General features: G+C 37.1%; 1 protein-coding gene across 3 annotated transcripts in view; it reads left to right on the top strand.

The window, feature by feature from the left end:
• LOC111143033 (zinc finger MYM-type containing 6) overlaps positions 1 to 12924 on the top strand; it is a 42910-nt gene that overhangs the window by 3687 nt on the left and 26299 nt on the right. For all 3 annotated transcript variants that reach the window (XM_022496456.1, XM_022496455.1, XM_022496457.1), the window contains 4 exons: positions 7058 to 7142; positions 8006 to 8255; positions 11254 to 11428; positions 11527 to 11718. In XM_022496456.1, coding sequence (XP_022352164.1) covers positions 7058 to 7142; positions 8006 to 8255; positions 11254 to 11428; positions 11527 to 11718 — 702 coding nt within the window. The remainder of the gene's footprint in view (positions 1 to 7057; positions 7143 to 8005; positions 8256 to 11253; positions 11429 to 11526; positions 11719 to 12924) is intronic.

Raw genomic sequence — 12924 nt, 5'->3', positions numbered from 1 at the left:
GCAGAGTCTGAAATCCTCAATTTTTAGTGCAATGACTGGCTGAAGGTACAAGCTCAATAATGGAAATAAAAGAACCTGTGTTTCACAGATGAGGAAACTGGGCCTGAAGGGACAAGGAACTTCACCAGAGTCCCATGGCAAAGTTGGAATACAAAACCAGTTTTTAAAAATTCTAGATCCAAGTTTTTTTTTCATGATGCCTTGTCTCTAATATATAAATTTAACAAATATTGTGTTATGAGTTGAATGTTCTTTCTGAATATCAAAATTATAATAATGAAAATCCCTCTACAGCTTACATTTTATTTCTTTTAAAATTTAATTAATTTATTTATTTGAGAGAGAGTGAGGGAGTGAGCTGGGTTGGGGGAAAGAGCTGAGGGAGAGCGACAAGTGGACTCCTTGCTGAGTGCAGAGCCCAAGACCCTGAGATCATGACCTGAGCTGAAATCGAGTTGGACGCTTAACCAACTGAGCCACCCAAGTGCCCCAACAGCTTACATTTTATTTATTTTATTATTGTTATTATTTTTTTAGATTTTATCTATTTATTTGTCAGAGAGAGCTCACACAAGTGGGGGAACAGCAGGCAGAGGGAGAAGCAGGCTTCTCACTAAGCAAGGAGCCCAGTACAGGACTTGATCCCAGGACCCTGGGATCATGACCAGAGCCGAAGGCAGACACTTAACTAATGAGCCTCCTAGGCATCCCAATGGCTCACATTTTAAATTTAAATAGATCGGGCCAACTCTGTTCTCTTTGGTTTGTATTAATGCTACTCAAGGTGAATAGGCTATAATTTTTTTCATAATTGAGAGGGCAGGCTATGATAGAAGAGCCAATTAAACAAATAGTGTATGATGTTTTCCATGTTGCATTTGAATATTGGAAAATGGGAAGCAAGAAATAAAAAATGTTTAATGAAATGATGTAAAATGAAGTGATTACCACTATTTTTTTTTTAAAGATTTTATTTATTTGTCAGAGAGAGAGGGAGAGAGAGCGAGTGCAGGCAGACAGAATGGCAGGCAGAGGCAGAGGGAGAAGCAGGCTCCCTGCTGAGCAAGGAGCCTGATGTGGGACTTGGTCATGTGGGACTCGATCCCAGGACGCTGGGATCATGACCTGAGCCAAAGGCAGCTGCTTAACCAACTGAGCCACCCAGGCGTCCCTGATTACCACTAATTTATATGGAAAATTTTTTGAGCATTACTAAATTAAGCCTTTGTGATAACTTTGTGATACTAACAGAGGCACAAAATAAGCCAAGGTAAAGCACTGATGCTCACATAGTTCAGAGCTATAGCAGCTGAAATGGTAGACGCTGAGGGGCTGAGTGTGCTTCCTGGGAAAGGAGCTTGGTGGAGCTGCTCTCACTTCTTCTTGGGATGCACGCTGCCTCTGTAATTGCTTGCTGCAAAACAAAGCTGAAGGCTGTTTTTGCTTTTTGCCCTTTCTCATAAAAGCAGAAATCTTCAGATTTCTTTTGGTTAGCAAAAGCAGGTACTAGTGTCTTTTGCGAAAGTGAAGTAGCACTACATGAACTTTTGACAAGTGGGGAATACCTCTACTAAGAGTCTGTTCTGGGTACTCAAGTTACAGTTGAGCTGTCATTCGTTCCTTGAGTTTTTAATTCCTGCTTACTGTAAATTTCATAGTACTTGTTCAACATTGTTGTAAGTAGTTTACCTATATTAATCCATTTGATGCGCACGGCCCTAGGAGTTAGATACTATTACTTTTCCTGCTTTACCCATTAAGATGCTGAGACACAGAGAGTAACTTGTTAAAGGTCACACAACTAGTACATGGTTGAACCCAAGCAGTCTGGTTCAAGATCCCAAAACGTTCCCCAGGATACTGCAGGCTAAGTTGTGTTAGTTATTTTGTCTACAGAAGAGCTACAAAGACGAAAGGACAGGACTTCTACTGTCAAGGGAATTGATACTGTTAAGGGGGAGATGTGGGAATAAGAGGTAATTATTTATTGAGTGCACCTCACCAAAAGCTATGCTAATCGTGTCTTGTGCATTCTCATTTAAATTCTACAACCATAGGAGGGCTGTATCTTTATCCCGTTTTACAAATGAGGGAACTGAAAAAAACGAGGGAACTGAGGAAAAGAAAGGTTGGTAATTTACCAAATTCAAAGGCAGCAACAGAGTTGGAATAGGAACTGGCTTCAAACTTGTATTCTTTCTGTTGCTTTGTGCCGCCTCTGTACAGATACAAAGTCACAGTATTATGTAAATATTGTAACAGCAAATTGTGTAAGGTATATTGGGAATCTTCCCGGAAGGAGCCCTTGAGTCTGTTGAATCTGAGGAACGGGAGGCTTCAAGGCAACACTTGAATCGTGACAGTTGATGTTTTCAGGCAGAGAAGATAGTATGTGCCAAGTCACGGAGAGGTGAGAGAATGTGGTATATTTAGTGGTTGAGTATTTCAACAACAAAGAAGAAAAGAAAAGAGAATATATTTAAAATATTTAGGTAGAGTTGATCAAACTTAAAGATAGCATATGAGGTATGTGGGTCAAGGAGGAGTCCCTAGAATACTTAGAAGTTTCTGTCCTCAGTAAGTTAAATTTTTGGTGATACTGCTTACTGAGGTGCAAGGAACGGGATTTAGGGGGAAATAATAAGTGCAGTTTGGGATCTGTTTAAGAGGCTAGTGGGACATTCAACTGGTAACTTGCACTGGGAGGCATCTGCATATATGGATATGGCATTTAGGGATTTGAAAGTTATTTACCTGTAGGTGTAGTGTTGTCAGATAAGATACAGAATGCCTAGGTAAATTTGACTATCAGGTTACCGTGATTTTTTTTTTTAAGATTTATTTATTTATTTGAGAGAGAAAGAGAAAAAAATGTGAGCTTGGGGGAGGGGCAGAGGGAGAGGGAGAGAGAGTCCCAAGCAGATTCAGCACTGAGCTCAGAGTCCAACAAGGGGCTTGATCTCACAACCGTAAGATCACAGCCTGAGCAGAAACCAAGACTCAGGAAGGCCTAACCCAACTGCACCACCCAGGCACCCCAATAGTGATTATTTTTTAATATAAGTATGTTATATGCAATACTTGGGACATACTTTACTTAAAAAGTATTTGTTGTTTATCTGAAATTCAAATTTGACTAGGCTTTTATATTTTTATTTGCTAAATCTGGTAGTCCTATATAGGTGATAGTTGAAGTTATGAATGTGGATGAGATCTTTCAGGGAGCAAAAGTAGAGGAGAGAAGAGCTCCAGATAGAAAATTAGAAAATGGACTAATTTAGGGCTTCAGAGGGGCTTCATAGTAATTTGTATTTTTGGACCCTGCTGCAGACCTCCTGAGCTAGAAACTCTGGAGTGGAAGCCCAACATTCTGTTACTTTTTTTTTTTTTTTTTTTTTTTTTAAGATTTTTATCTGAGAGAGAGAGAGAGAGAGAGAGCACTTGAGAGAGAATGAGATCACAAGCAGGAGGGAGGGGTAGAGGGAGAAGCAGACTCCCTGGTGAGCAAGGAGCCATGTGGGCCCAGGACTCCAGGATCATGACCTGAGCTGAAGGCAGATGCTTAACTGACTGGGCCACCCAGGCGCCCAAGAATCTATGTCTTAACAAGACCTTTAGGGGCTTTTGATGCCACTGAATTTGGGAACCATTGACTTTAGGGCTGAATATAAGATCAATGAAGGGTGATAAGACATAGTAATGAATTGAAGTAACAGAACCAGAAGACAATGAAATGGAATCATTGGCAGTGTCAGATATATCTGAGAAGCCATGTAAGATAAAACCTAAAAAAATTGTTTATTGGGTTAAGCAACAGCAAGGTGATTGCTTAATCTTAAAACAGTTTCAGTTGGGGCTGCCTGGCTGGCTCAGTTGGAAGAGCATGCCACTCTTGGTCTTAGGGTCATGAGTTTGAGCCCCATGTTGGGAGTGGAGATTACTTAAATATATAAATATAAAACAAAACACCAGTTTCAATTGAAACAGCAGCCTGACAGCATTGGGTTCAGGAGGTAATCAAAGTAAGGAAGTAGGGAAATAATTTTTTTTATTTTTCTTTTCTTTTTCTCTGGCTGGTTGGAAGGGCAGAGAAGAGGGCAGTAGTTCCTTAGGAAATAGATTTCTCATAAACTGAGAGAAAAAAACCAACATGGAGGTGGTGAGGGGCTAAAGATAAATGTCGGTGATATGGAGTGCTGAAAGGGGAGAAGCAGAGGGATCCCAAATGCAAGTACTGTTTTTAGTTATGGTTAAGAAGATTGCTTTTTCCTTTAACATAGGAGGAGAGTTTGTTGATCAATTTATAGGCATGGTGGAGGAGAGAATCAGGGTGTTAAGGGAGTTCTTAGTTGTTTCTTTTTTTTCTTGGTACAGTTGAAATATCAGGGAGCAGGAAATTTATAGGATTGATTTATTAGTGGTGAAGGTTTGGAACAGTTACTTTGTAAATCAAAAGGGACATTTAACAGGCTTATTAGAAAAATATTAGAGATTGAGTTGATGATAAGGCAGAGTAGTTTTATATTGATTCTTTCTGGTAAATTAAAGGAGGGTGTATCTAGATTACTTTTAACTTCTTTTTGCAAGTGCCAATAAATATTGTTACTTAAGGGGCACCTGGGTGGCTCAGTGGGTTAAAGCCTCTGCCTTCAGCTCAGGTCATGATCCCAGGGTTCTGGGATCAAGCCCCGCAGCTGGCTCTCTGCTCAGCGGGGAGCCTGCTTCCTCCTCTCTCTCTCTGCCTGCCTCTCTGCCTACTTGTGATCTCTGCCTGTCAAATAAATAATAAATAAAATCTTTAAAAAAAAATGTTGTTATTTAAGTATAATGTTTAAGAATATCCACTTGGATTCATTCATTCAATGAATATTTAATGCCATAATTATGAAAATAATAAAAGCTAGAATTTTTGTGTGTAAGTTATGCTTACCTTTTGGTTTATCTGTAAGGTATAATGCTATAAACTGCATTTGTAATAAATCATTTATCCCCCCTAATGGCAATATGGATCAGATAATATATTTTATAGATAAGGAAATTGAAACTGGAAGAGATTAAGTAACTTGTTTGAGCCAAGATCACATCTGTTTCTGCCTGCTGTCAGAACCCATAGCCTTCTTGTTAGGTTATGTTGATTGTGCCAAGGTGGGAAAACAAAACAGATATGGTCCCTGTCCTTAATGGGCATGGTCCTTTTGTGTCTATGGAGGAAAGAAGAAGGGTATTAGACATAGTAAATTATCACTCAAATAAATAGGAGATGATGTATTGTGATAGGTGCAATGAGTGAAAGGAAATGGGAGACTATAGCAGGAGAATTTCTTTTTCAGTGGGGTCTGGGGTTTGAATTCATTGTAGTAATTTTTAAAAATTTAATTTAGTTTAATTTAATTTAATTTTTCAAAAAATTTAATTTGTCAGAGAAAGAGCACAAGCAGGGGGAGTGGCAGGCAGAAGGAGAAGCAGGCTCCCTCCTGAGCAAGGAGCCCATGTGGGACTCCATCCCAGGATCCTGGGATCATGACTTGAGCCAAAGGCAGATACTTAACCAACTGAGCCACCCAGGCATTCCCATTATAGTAATTTTTTTAAAAAAATATTTATTTATGAGAGAGAGAGAGAGAAAGAGAGGGAGGGAGTACATTTGAGAGGTGGGGAGTGAGAAGAGGGGCAGGTGGAAAGGGAGAGTGAGTCCTGAGCAAACTATCTGTTTAGTGCAATCCCAATGCAGGACTTGATCTTATGACCCTGAGATCAGGACCTGAGCTGAAATCAAGAGTTGGATGCTTAACCAACAGCGCCACCCAGGTGCCCCTATAGTAATTTTTTTTATATTGTATTTATACATCTATGAGGGAGATAGCATGGGTTTTGGAACAGAGAGACCTAGATTTGATTCCCTTCTGTGCACTTAATGTGTCTGTGACCTTGGACAAATTGCTGAACCATCTACCTCTAAGCTTCACTTTCCTCATCTATAAAAAAGATATCATACCATAGTTCCTGCCTGATTGGCAGCAGCTTATTTGGGATCATAATGTATACTATGGGAAGTGGTAAATTAATGCAGTCGTACTTAGTCTTTGGCATGTATTAGTCCAGTGCAATTTGTAAAGTAACTTTGGGAGCTGACCTATCAGTCATTTATTTTGCGAAATAAAGAGATATTAAAAATACAACTACTGGGGCACCTGGGTGGTTCAGTGGGTTAAAGCATCTGCCTTTGGCTCAAGTCATGATCCCAGGGTCCTGGGATCGAGCCCCGCATCAGGCTCTCCGCTCAGTGGGAGCCTGCTTCTCCCCCTCTCTCTGCCTGCCTCTCTGCTTACTTGTGATCTCTGTCTTGTCAAATAAACTAATAAATCTTTAAGAAAAAAATACAACTACTGTTTATATCACCATTGTTTCAGAAAATAAGACTATTTCTTTAACTTTTTATTTTGAAATATGTATTTAACACCAAAAAAAATGTAGGATGGTTGTGATTTCAAAATAAAGAACAGTATTTTTCAAAATAGATATGTGTATTTTTAAAATTTTGTTTTATGATTATATTTTATCTTAAAGCATTTTAAAGAATGTATGATTAGGATAAATCTGATTGAGCCTGTGATGATTTTATATATAATGAACAGATTGCATTGAAACTCTTTTGTCTTTTCTGCCATTAACAGATATGACCATTTGTAAGTCTGTTGGCTAAAATTACTAATTGGATCCAATCTCTGAATCATTCAGATTTAATTTTATTTATTGCTCCCTTATAAACACAGTCTAAAAAAAAGGTAGTGTTCAACATTGAAATAGCTGTGTATGCCTCCTGTATATGAGATTACATTTGAAAAATGGTTACAACTGTCATGAAAGATTTTCCAGTTCTGAAAGGTCCTTTTTGTGAGGATTAAATCTAATCTAATAACTTATAAATTTTGACTTTTGAGGTATTTGTGAAGGTGATTAGAATATAGAAGAGTTATGACAGTATAATTCTTTGCTTGAATTTCTAGTTTATTTAGATACTGTATTCATTTCTCTCTTTTTTTTTTTTTTCTTTAAGGAGTATGGATATGCCCCAAAGCCAAAAACTCAAGAAAGTGAACTGAAAATCAGTGCTGTGTTTTCTGTTGGTGATAGTCCTCTTGGTAAGAAATAGAATTGTATGAGTTAAAATTATGATTAATATTATGATTAGTATTGTTATATAATATATATTGTTATGTTCTCACTAGTAGAATTGAAGGAAAATGCCTCCTTTTGTAAGTCATTTTTTCCTTAAGATAAAGCAGTACTTTTTTTTTTTTTTGAAGATTTTATTTATTTATTTGACAGACAGAGCTCACTAGCAGACAGAGAAAGAGAGAGGAGGAAGCAGGCTCCCTGCTGAGCAGAGAGCCTGATGTGGGGCTTGATCCCAGGACCCTGGGATCATGACCTGAGCTGAAGGCAGAGGCTTTAACCCACTGAGCCACCCAGGCACCCCTAAAGCAGTACTTTTTGAACTGGGTAGCTGGTCTTAACATTTTAAAAAGTGGAATAGAGGGGCACCTGGCTGCTCAGTCAGTGGAGTGTGTGACCCTTGATCTCAGGGTCGTGAGTTTGAGCCCCACGTTTGGTGTGGAGATTAGTTAAAATTTTAAACAAACTACATATATATATATATGTATATGTATGTATGTATGAAGAGATAAAAAGTGGGATTAGAATAAGATATTAAAGTATGATGCATATAGTAAGGAAACATAATTTCATGGAACTGCTGTTTCAGTTATTAAATCTTATACACATAAACATACACACAGATGTATGTGTCTCCTGAGTTATAATGTGAAATACAGTTCTTACTATGGGTTATGGTTAAAAAAGTTTGAAAACCCCTGTTTTAGAGTGTTTATTGCCTCATTAATATTGGGTTTCAAGACTGAGAATTTATCCAAAAAAATGAGAATGTGTATTTTTTTGTGTCGATACTAAAACTCTCCCCCCCCCTTTTTTTTTGTATTTGTAGCCCAGCAGTTGACCCCAGGCTTTCAGTTTTCTCTTGCATCATCTGGCCCAAACATACTGCTTCCTTTGGTTCCAGCCGTAGCTATTCAGGTTTTTTGTTCTGGTTGTAAAAAAATGCTTCATAAAGGGCAAACCGCCTATCATAAGACAGGATCTACTCAGCTCTTTTGCTCCACACGATGCATCACTGGATATTCTTCATCTGTCTGCATACCACCTCCTCCCAAGAAAACCTGCACAAACTGTTCAAAGTATAAAATTTTTAATTACATCTCTTTTTACTTTATATTTTTTTAGTGTGTATATAGTTTAGCTCAAATATGCTATTGTTAACAAAACAAAAGAACCAAAAATGCTATTGCTACTTTAAATCTCTTTAGCATGTTTCTATGGAAATATTTAGCTGATTGAGAAATTTGCAAATTCTCAAGTTTTGTGATGTTAGATAAGAAACTTGGTGTCAAAAGTGTCATCTAAACCAGTTTTCTGTCTCTTTAAGCTTAAATTTTACTGTGAAAAATAAACCAATTGTGGAAATTGTAGGAGTACTCATGTATCCTGTAATTGTAGACAACAACCGTTCACAACTATTTATTATCTTGAAAGTTATTGAAGTATAGAATGAAATAACAGTAGTCTTATTATATAAGTTATTTAATTCTTTAGAAGGTAAAGTCTAAATGGTTAAAAAAGTAATATGTTTATATCTAAAATATCTTTGTAAGTTTTTGTTGGAGGTTATTTTTGCTTTATAGTCACACAGGTGCAGAGAAAAAAAAATAGCAACCAAACCACATAAATTTCTTTCTCTACGTTAGTATGTTTGAAAAATTTGGCACGTTCTGCCTACTTCTGTGAGTGTAGTTCTTGGAATACATTGTATTGTCAGTAATCATTAATGTAGAGTGAAAAAAGTTAAGATCTTGATTTGATCATGGCTCTAGTGCCTTACTAGCTATATGATGTTGGGTCTGGATTTTTAACTTTCCTAAGCCTCAGTTTCTTTGTCAGTAAACAGTATCTACTTCCTCAGATTTTAATGAAACAGTGTTATCCCAGGGCTTAGCACATAGCAAATGCTTAATAAGTGGGATCCTATTATTTTTAATAATAAAATTATTATTATGTATATTAACAATTTATAGGATCCTATTTTTTTCTTTGGAGATAGATGACAGTTTCTTTGTCTTCTTAGGTGTTGGGCTTATATATCTAAAAGTAGATCTTGTTAAAATGGAAATCTCCAACTAAAAGAGGAATTTAAAAATATTTTACATAAATATTCAAATTTAGTTCTGTTCTAAAATATCCTTTTAATACCTTAAACTCTTCTATACATTCTCAAACTGATCTGAAAGGGCAAATTTAGTTTTCGGTTTCTAGATACTATGTTTCAACATATAAATATCAAAATAAAATGAATTATTTTGGACATAGTACAACTTATACATCCAAATGCATATTATTCTCTTAAAAATAGTCACTCTTGTCAGACGCATTCTACCACAGTGCTGCTCTTATTAAAAAATTTTTTTGATTTCTTGATTGGGCATCGCATTCAGAGCCTATGAAACATTCTTTTAGACAAAGTTAGGTGACAAATCTATCTTTATACCATGATTTTTGCAAATTGCCAAAAGTTGTTTGATGCCTTTATCAGTTGACTATCGTAGACGAATTCAACTGAGTCATACTCTTAAACATGATATTTGACTATAACTTTGAAAAGTTGTTCTTAGGGTTCTTATAAATAGAGAAATTAGAAAAATGTTGGAGCCATGTTTTTGGAAGATGTATTTTTTTTTTAAGATAAATGTTAAGGTGTAAGTTTCATTTGGATGCATAAGATTTAGAATGCATTTATATTTATGTGCACAGATTTCCATTAAAAAAGTCATTCTCATTGGTTTACATATATGTATATTATACCACGGGCAGATTTACATTATTAAATAACATTCTTTATTGCTTTGTTTTTAGTAGAAAAATGACTTTTAAAAATTAATAACTTCACCCATGTGTAAGCATATCCACTTGGTTTCCAAGATTCACTGTCCTATTTTTAAGGTTAGGTGAGTTTTAGAAAATTAAAGTACCTTGTTGTTATTACTATTCTTTGATAGTTTACCATGGAACAGTTCTGTATAATAAAGGCACAGGATGGGAGGCAGAATAGTGGAATGGTTAACTCCACGGACTGTGGAATCAGACTGCCTAGAGTTTGTATTCTGGCTTCACTGCTTACCAGCTATGTGACCTTTGACAAACTATTTAACCTTTCTGATTTGGTCTCCTCATGTGTAAAGGGGCAATTGTAATAATACTTAACTCACAGAATTTTTCTGATAATTAAGTTGGATAATTTGAATAAAGAGAACAATGTCTGGTACATACTAATTACTCAATACACATTACAGTATAAAATATTATTGCCATTGTATTCTTTATGGCCTCTCCTAGTACTTCTAATGAATGACCATTTACTTTAGTTTTTTACACTGGTCAGAAAAATGGCAATACTTAGCCTTTGTTTTTACTGTCAGTGGTTATTACAGCAATGAACTCTTACAAAATAACTTGAGTTTTACAGAACGACTCAATTATTTGTGCTCCTTCTGTCTTATTCTTAATTCCATCTGTCCTCTGCTACCAAACTCTTAATAGCTCTTTTATCTGTTTCCTTGCTCTCTTCATTTATAGTTAAGTTTTATATATCATGCTAACTTTTTATATTAATCTTTGGTAATTCATCTGTTTCCCAGATCTTGCATTTGAATTAAAAAATCCCAAAACATGTCATTCCTTGTCTCACTCATGTTTCCACTCTTAGCAGCTGCTGACTAGTAAGAGGACAAGTGTTTTGTGGTGTGGAGCTGTGGGATGGCCACTTGTTCCATTGGCTCCAGTTGGATGAAACTTGGTTGGAGCTGGAAGCCTCACTGTTTTTGTCATGAACATCTGGCTGGATATATTTTAAACATAATTTTCCCTTAACACATCCATAAATTAGGTATCATAAACCCATGTTATGCATGAAAAATTGAGAGAATAATTACTTCACTCATTGTCACTCAGCTAAGTAACAGAACTAGTCATCAAACTCAGGTTTCTAGAAGCCTTATCCTAGGCCAGCTGTTTTTTCCTATGCAGTAGCTGCCCTTCATAAATACAGTTATTTTAGCTCACAGGGAGGAAGAAACTACAGTTATGAAGAACACATTTCATTTTGCCTTTGTTATTTATTTTTAGAGACATTTTAAATCCAAAGGACGTGATCACAACCCGATTTGAAAATTCCTCTCCTAGCAAAGATTTCTGCAGCCAATCATGTCTTTCTTCTTATGAGCTAAAGAAAAAACCTGTTGTCACCATTTATACCAATAGCATTTCAACCAAGTGCAGTATATGTCAGAAGAATGCTGATGTAAGTCACATTGTGCCTTTATTGGGACTCTACTCAAAGACCTGAGATTTTTAATTGGCTTTGCTGATTTTGGATGTGTATGTGTTTTTATTTCCTAGATTCGATTTGAAGTTAAATATCAAAATGTGGTGCATGGTCTTTGTAGTGATGCCTGTTTTTCAAAATTTCACTCCGCCAACAACCTCACCATGAACTGTTGCGAGAACTGTGGAAGCTACTGCTATAGTAGCTCTGGCCCGTGCCAGTCCCAGAAGGTTTTTAGTTCCACAAGTGTCACAGCATATAAGCAGGTATGAAGATCCGTCTGTCACACATAGGTAGGCTTGTTCCTTCCAGGGTGGCCCTGCAGGGATCAAATGCAAAATAAACAAGATCAGTTGATCTTGGTGTATGAGTTCCCCTGCAGAAAAGTGGGATCGATTCTGGTTGTGTAAGTGTTGATTATGGTAGTGAGATGATACAGGCGAACCAGATTATGGTCAGGAATTCACAAACAGAATTTCATGTTTTGCTAAGAATCTGAAATATTTTGTGATATATTGATAAGTGAAGAAAGCCCCATATTATTGTAAATAAACTGACCACTTATAGATGATAAAATCAGTGGATTTAAGCATATCTTTTCCTTTTAGAAAATACAATTTTTGGGGTTCCTGGGTGTCTCGGTTAAGCATCTGCCTTCAGCTCAGTACATGATCTTAGGGTCCTGGGATCAAGCCCTACATCAGGCTCCCTGCTCAGCAGGGAATCAGCTTCTCCCTCTCCCTTGGCCTGTCTTCCCAACTTATGTAATCTCTTTCTCTGAAATAAACAAAATCTTAAAAAATATATATATATTTTAAAATCTGTTTTGGAATGAATTGTAATTATTTTGGCACATCCCTTATCAGACTACTTTAGCTAATTTTTTTTTTAAGATATTTATTTATTTATTTGTCAGAGAGAGAGCACAAGCAGGCAGAGTGGCAGGCAGAGGCAGAGAGAGAAGCAGGCTCCCTCCCTGCTGGACAAGGAGCCTGATGCAGGACTCGATCCCAGGACCCCGGGATCATGACCTGAGCTGAAGGCAGTGGCTTAACCGACTGAGCCACCCAGGCGTCCCTACATTAGCTAATTTTTATTTGTTGTAATGCATAATGGATTCATTTGGTTATTAAGTAGATCAATTTGTGTTAGTTATTGCAGAATGATTTGAAATCTCTAGGGGTGCCTGGGTGGTTCAGTCAGTTGAACAGCTGCCTTTGGCTCAAGTCATGATCTCAGGGTCCTGGGATTGAGCCCTACATTGGCTCCCTGCTCAGTGGGGAGCCTGCTTCCTCTGCCGCTCCCCCTGCTTGTGCTCTCTCACTCTCTCAATAGATAAAATCTTTTAAAAAATTGCTGTGCTTAGGAAAATCTTTAAAAAGTTATTTTTCTAGGGGCACCTGGGTGGCTCAGTGGGTTAAAGCCTCTGCCTTCGGCTCAGGTCATGATCCCAGGGTCCTGGGATCGAGCCC

Source organism: Enhydra lutris, unplaced genomic scaffold, assembly GCF_002288905.1.
Source record: "Enhydra lutris kenyoni isolate GAN:26980312 unplaced genomic scaffold, ASM228890v2 scaffoldscaffold9, whole genome shotgun sequence".
Taxonomy (NCBI): Eukaryota; Metazoa; Chordata; class Mammalia; order Carnivora; family Mustelidae; genus Enhydra; species Enhydra lutris.
This window is presented reverse-complemented; position numbering and strand designations above follow the sequence as displayed.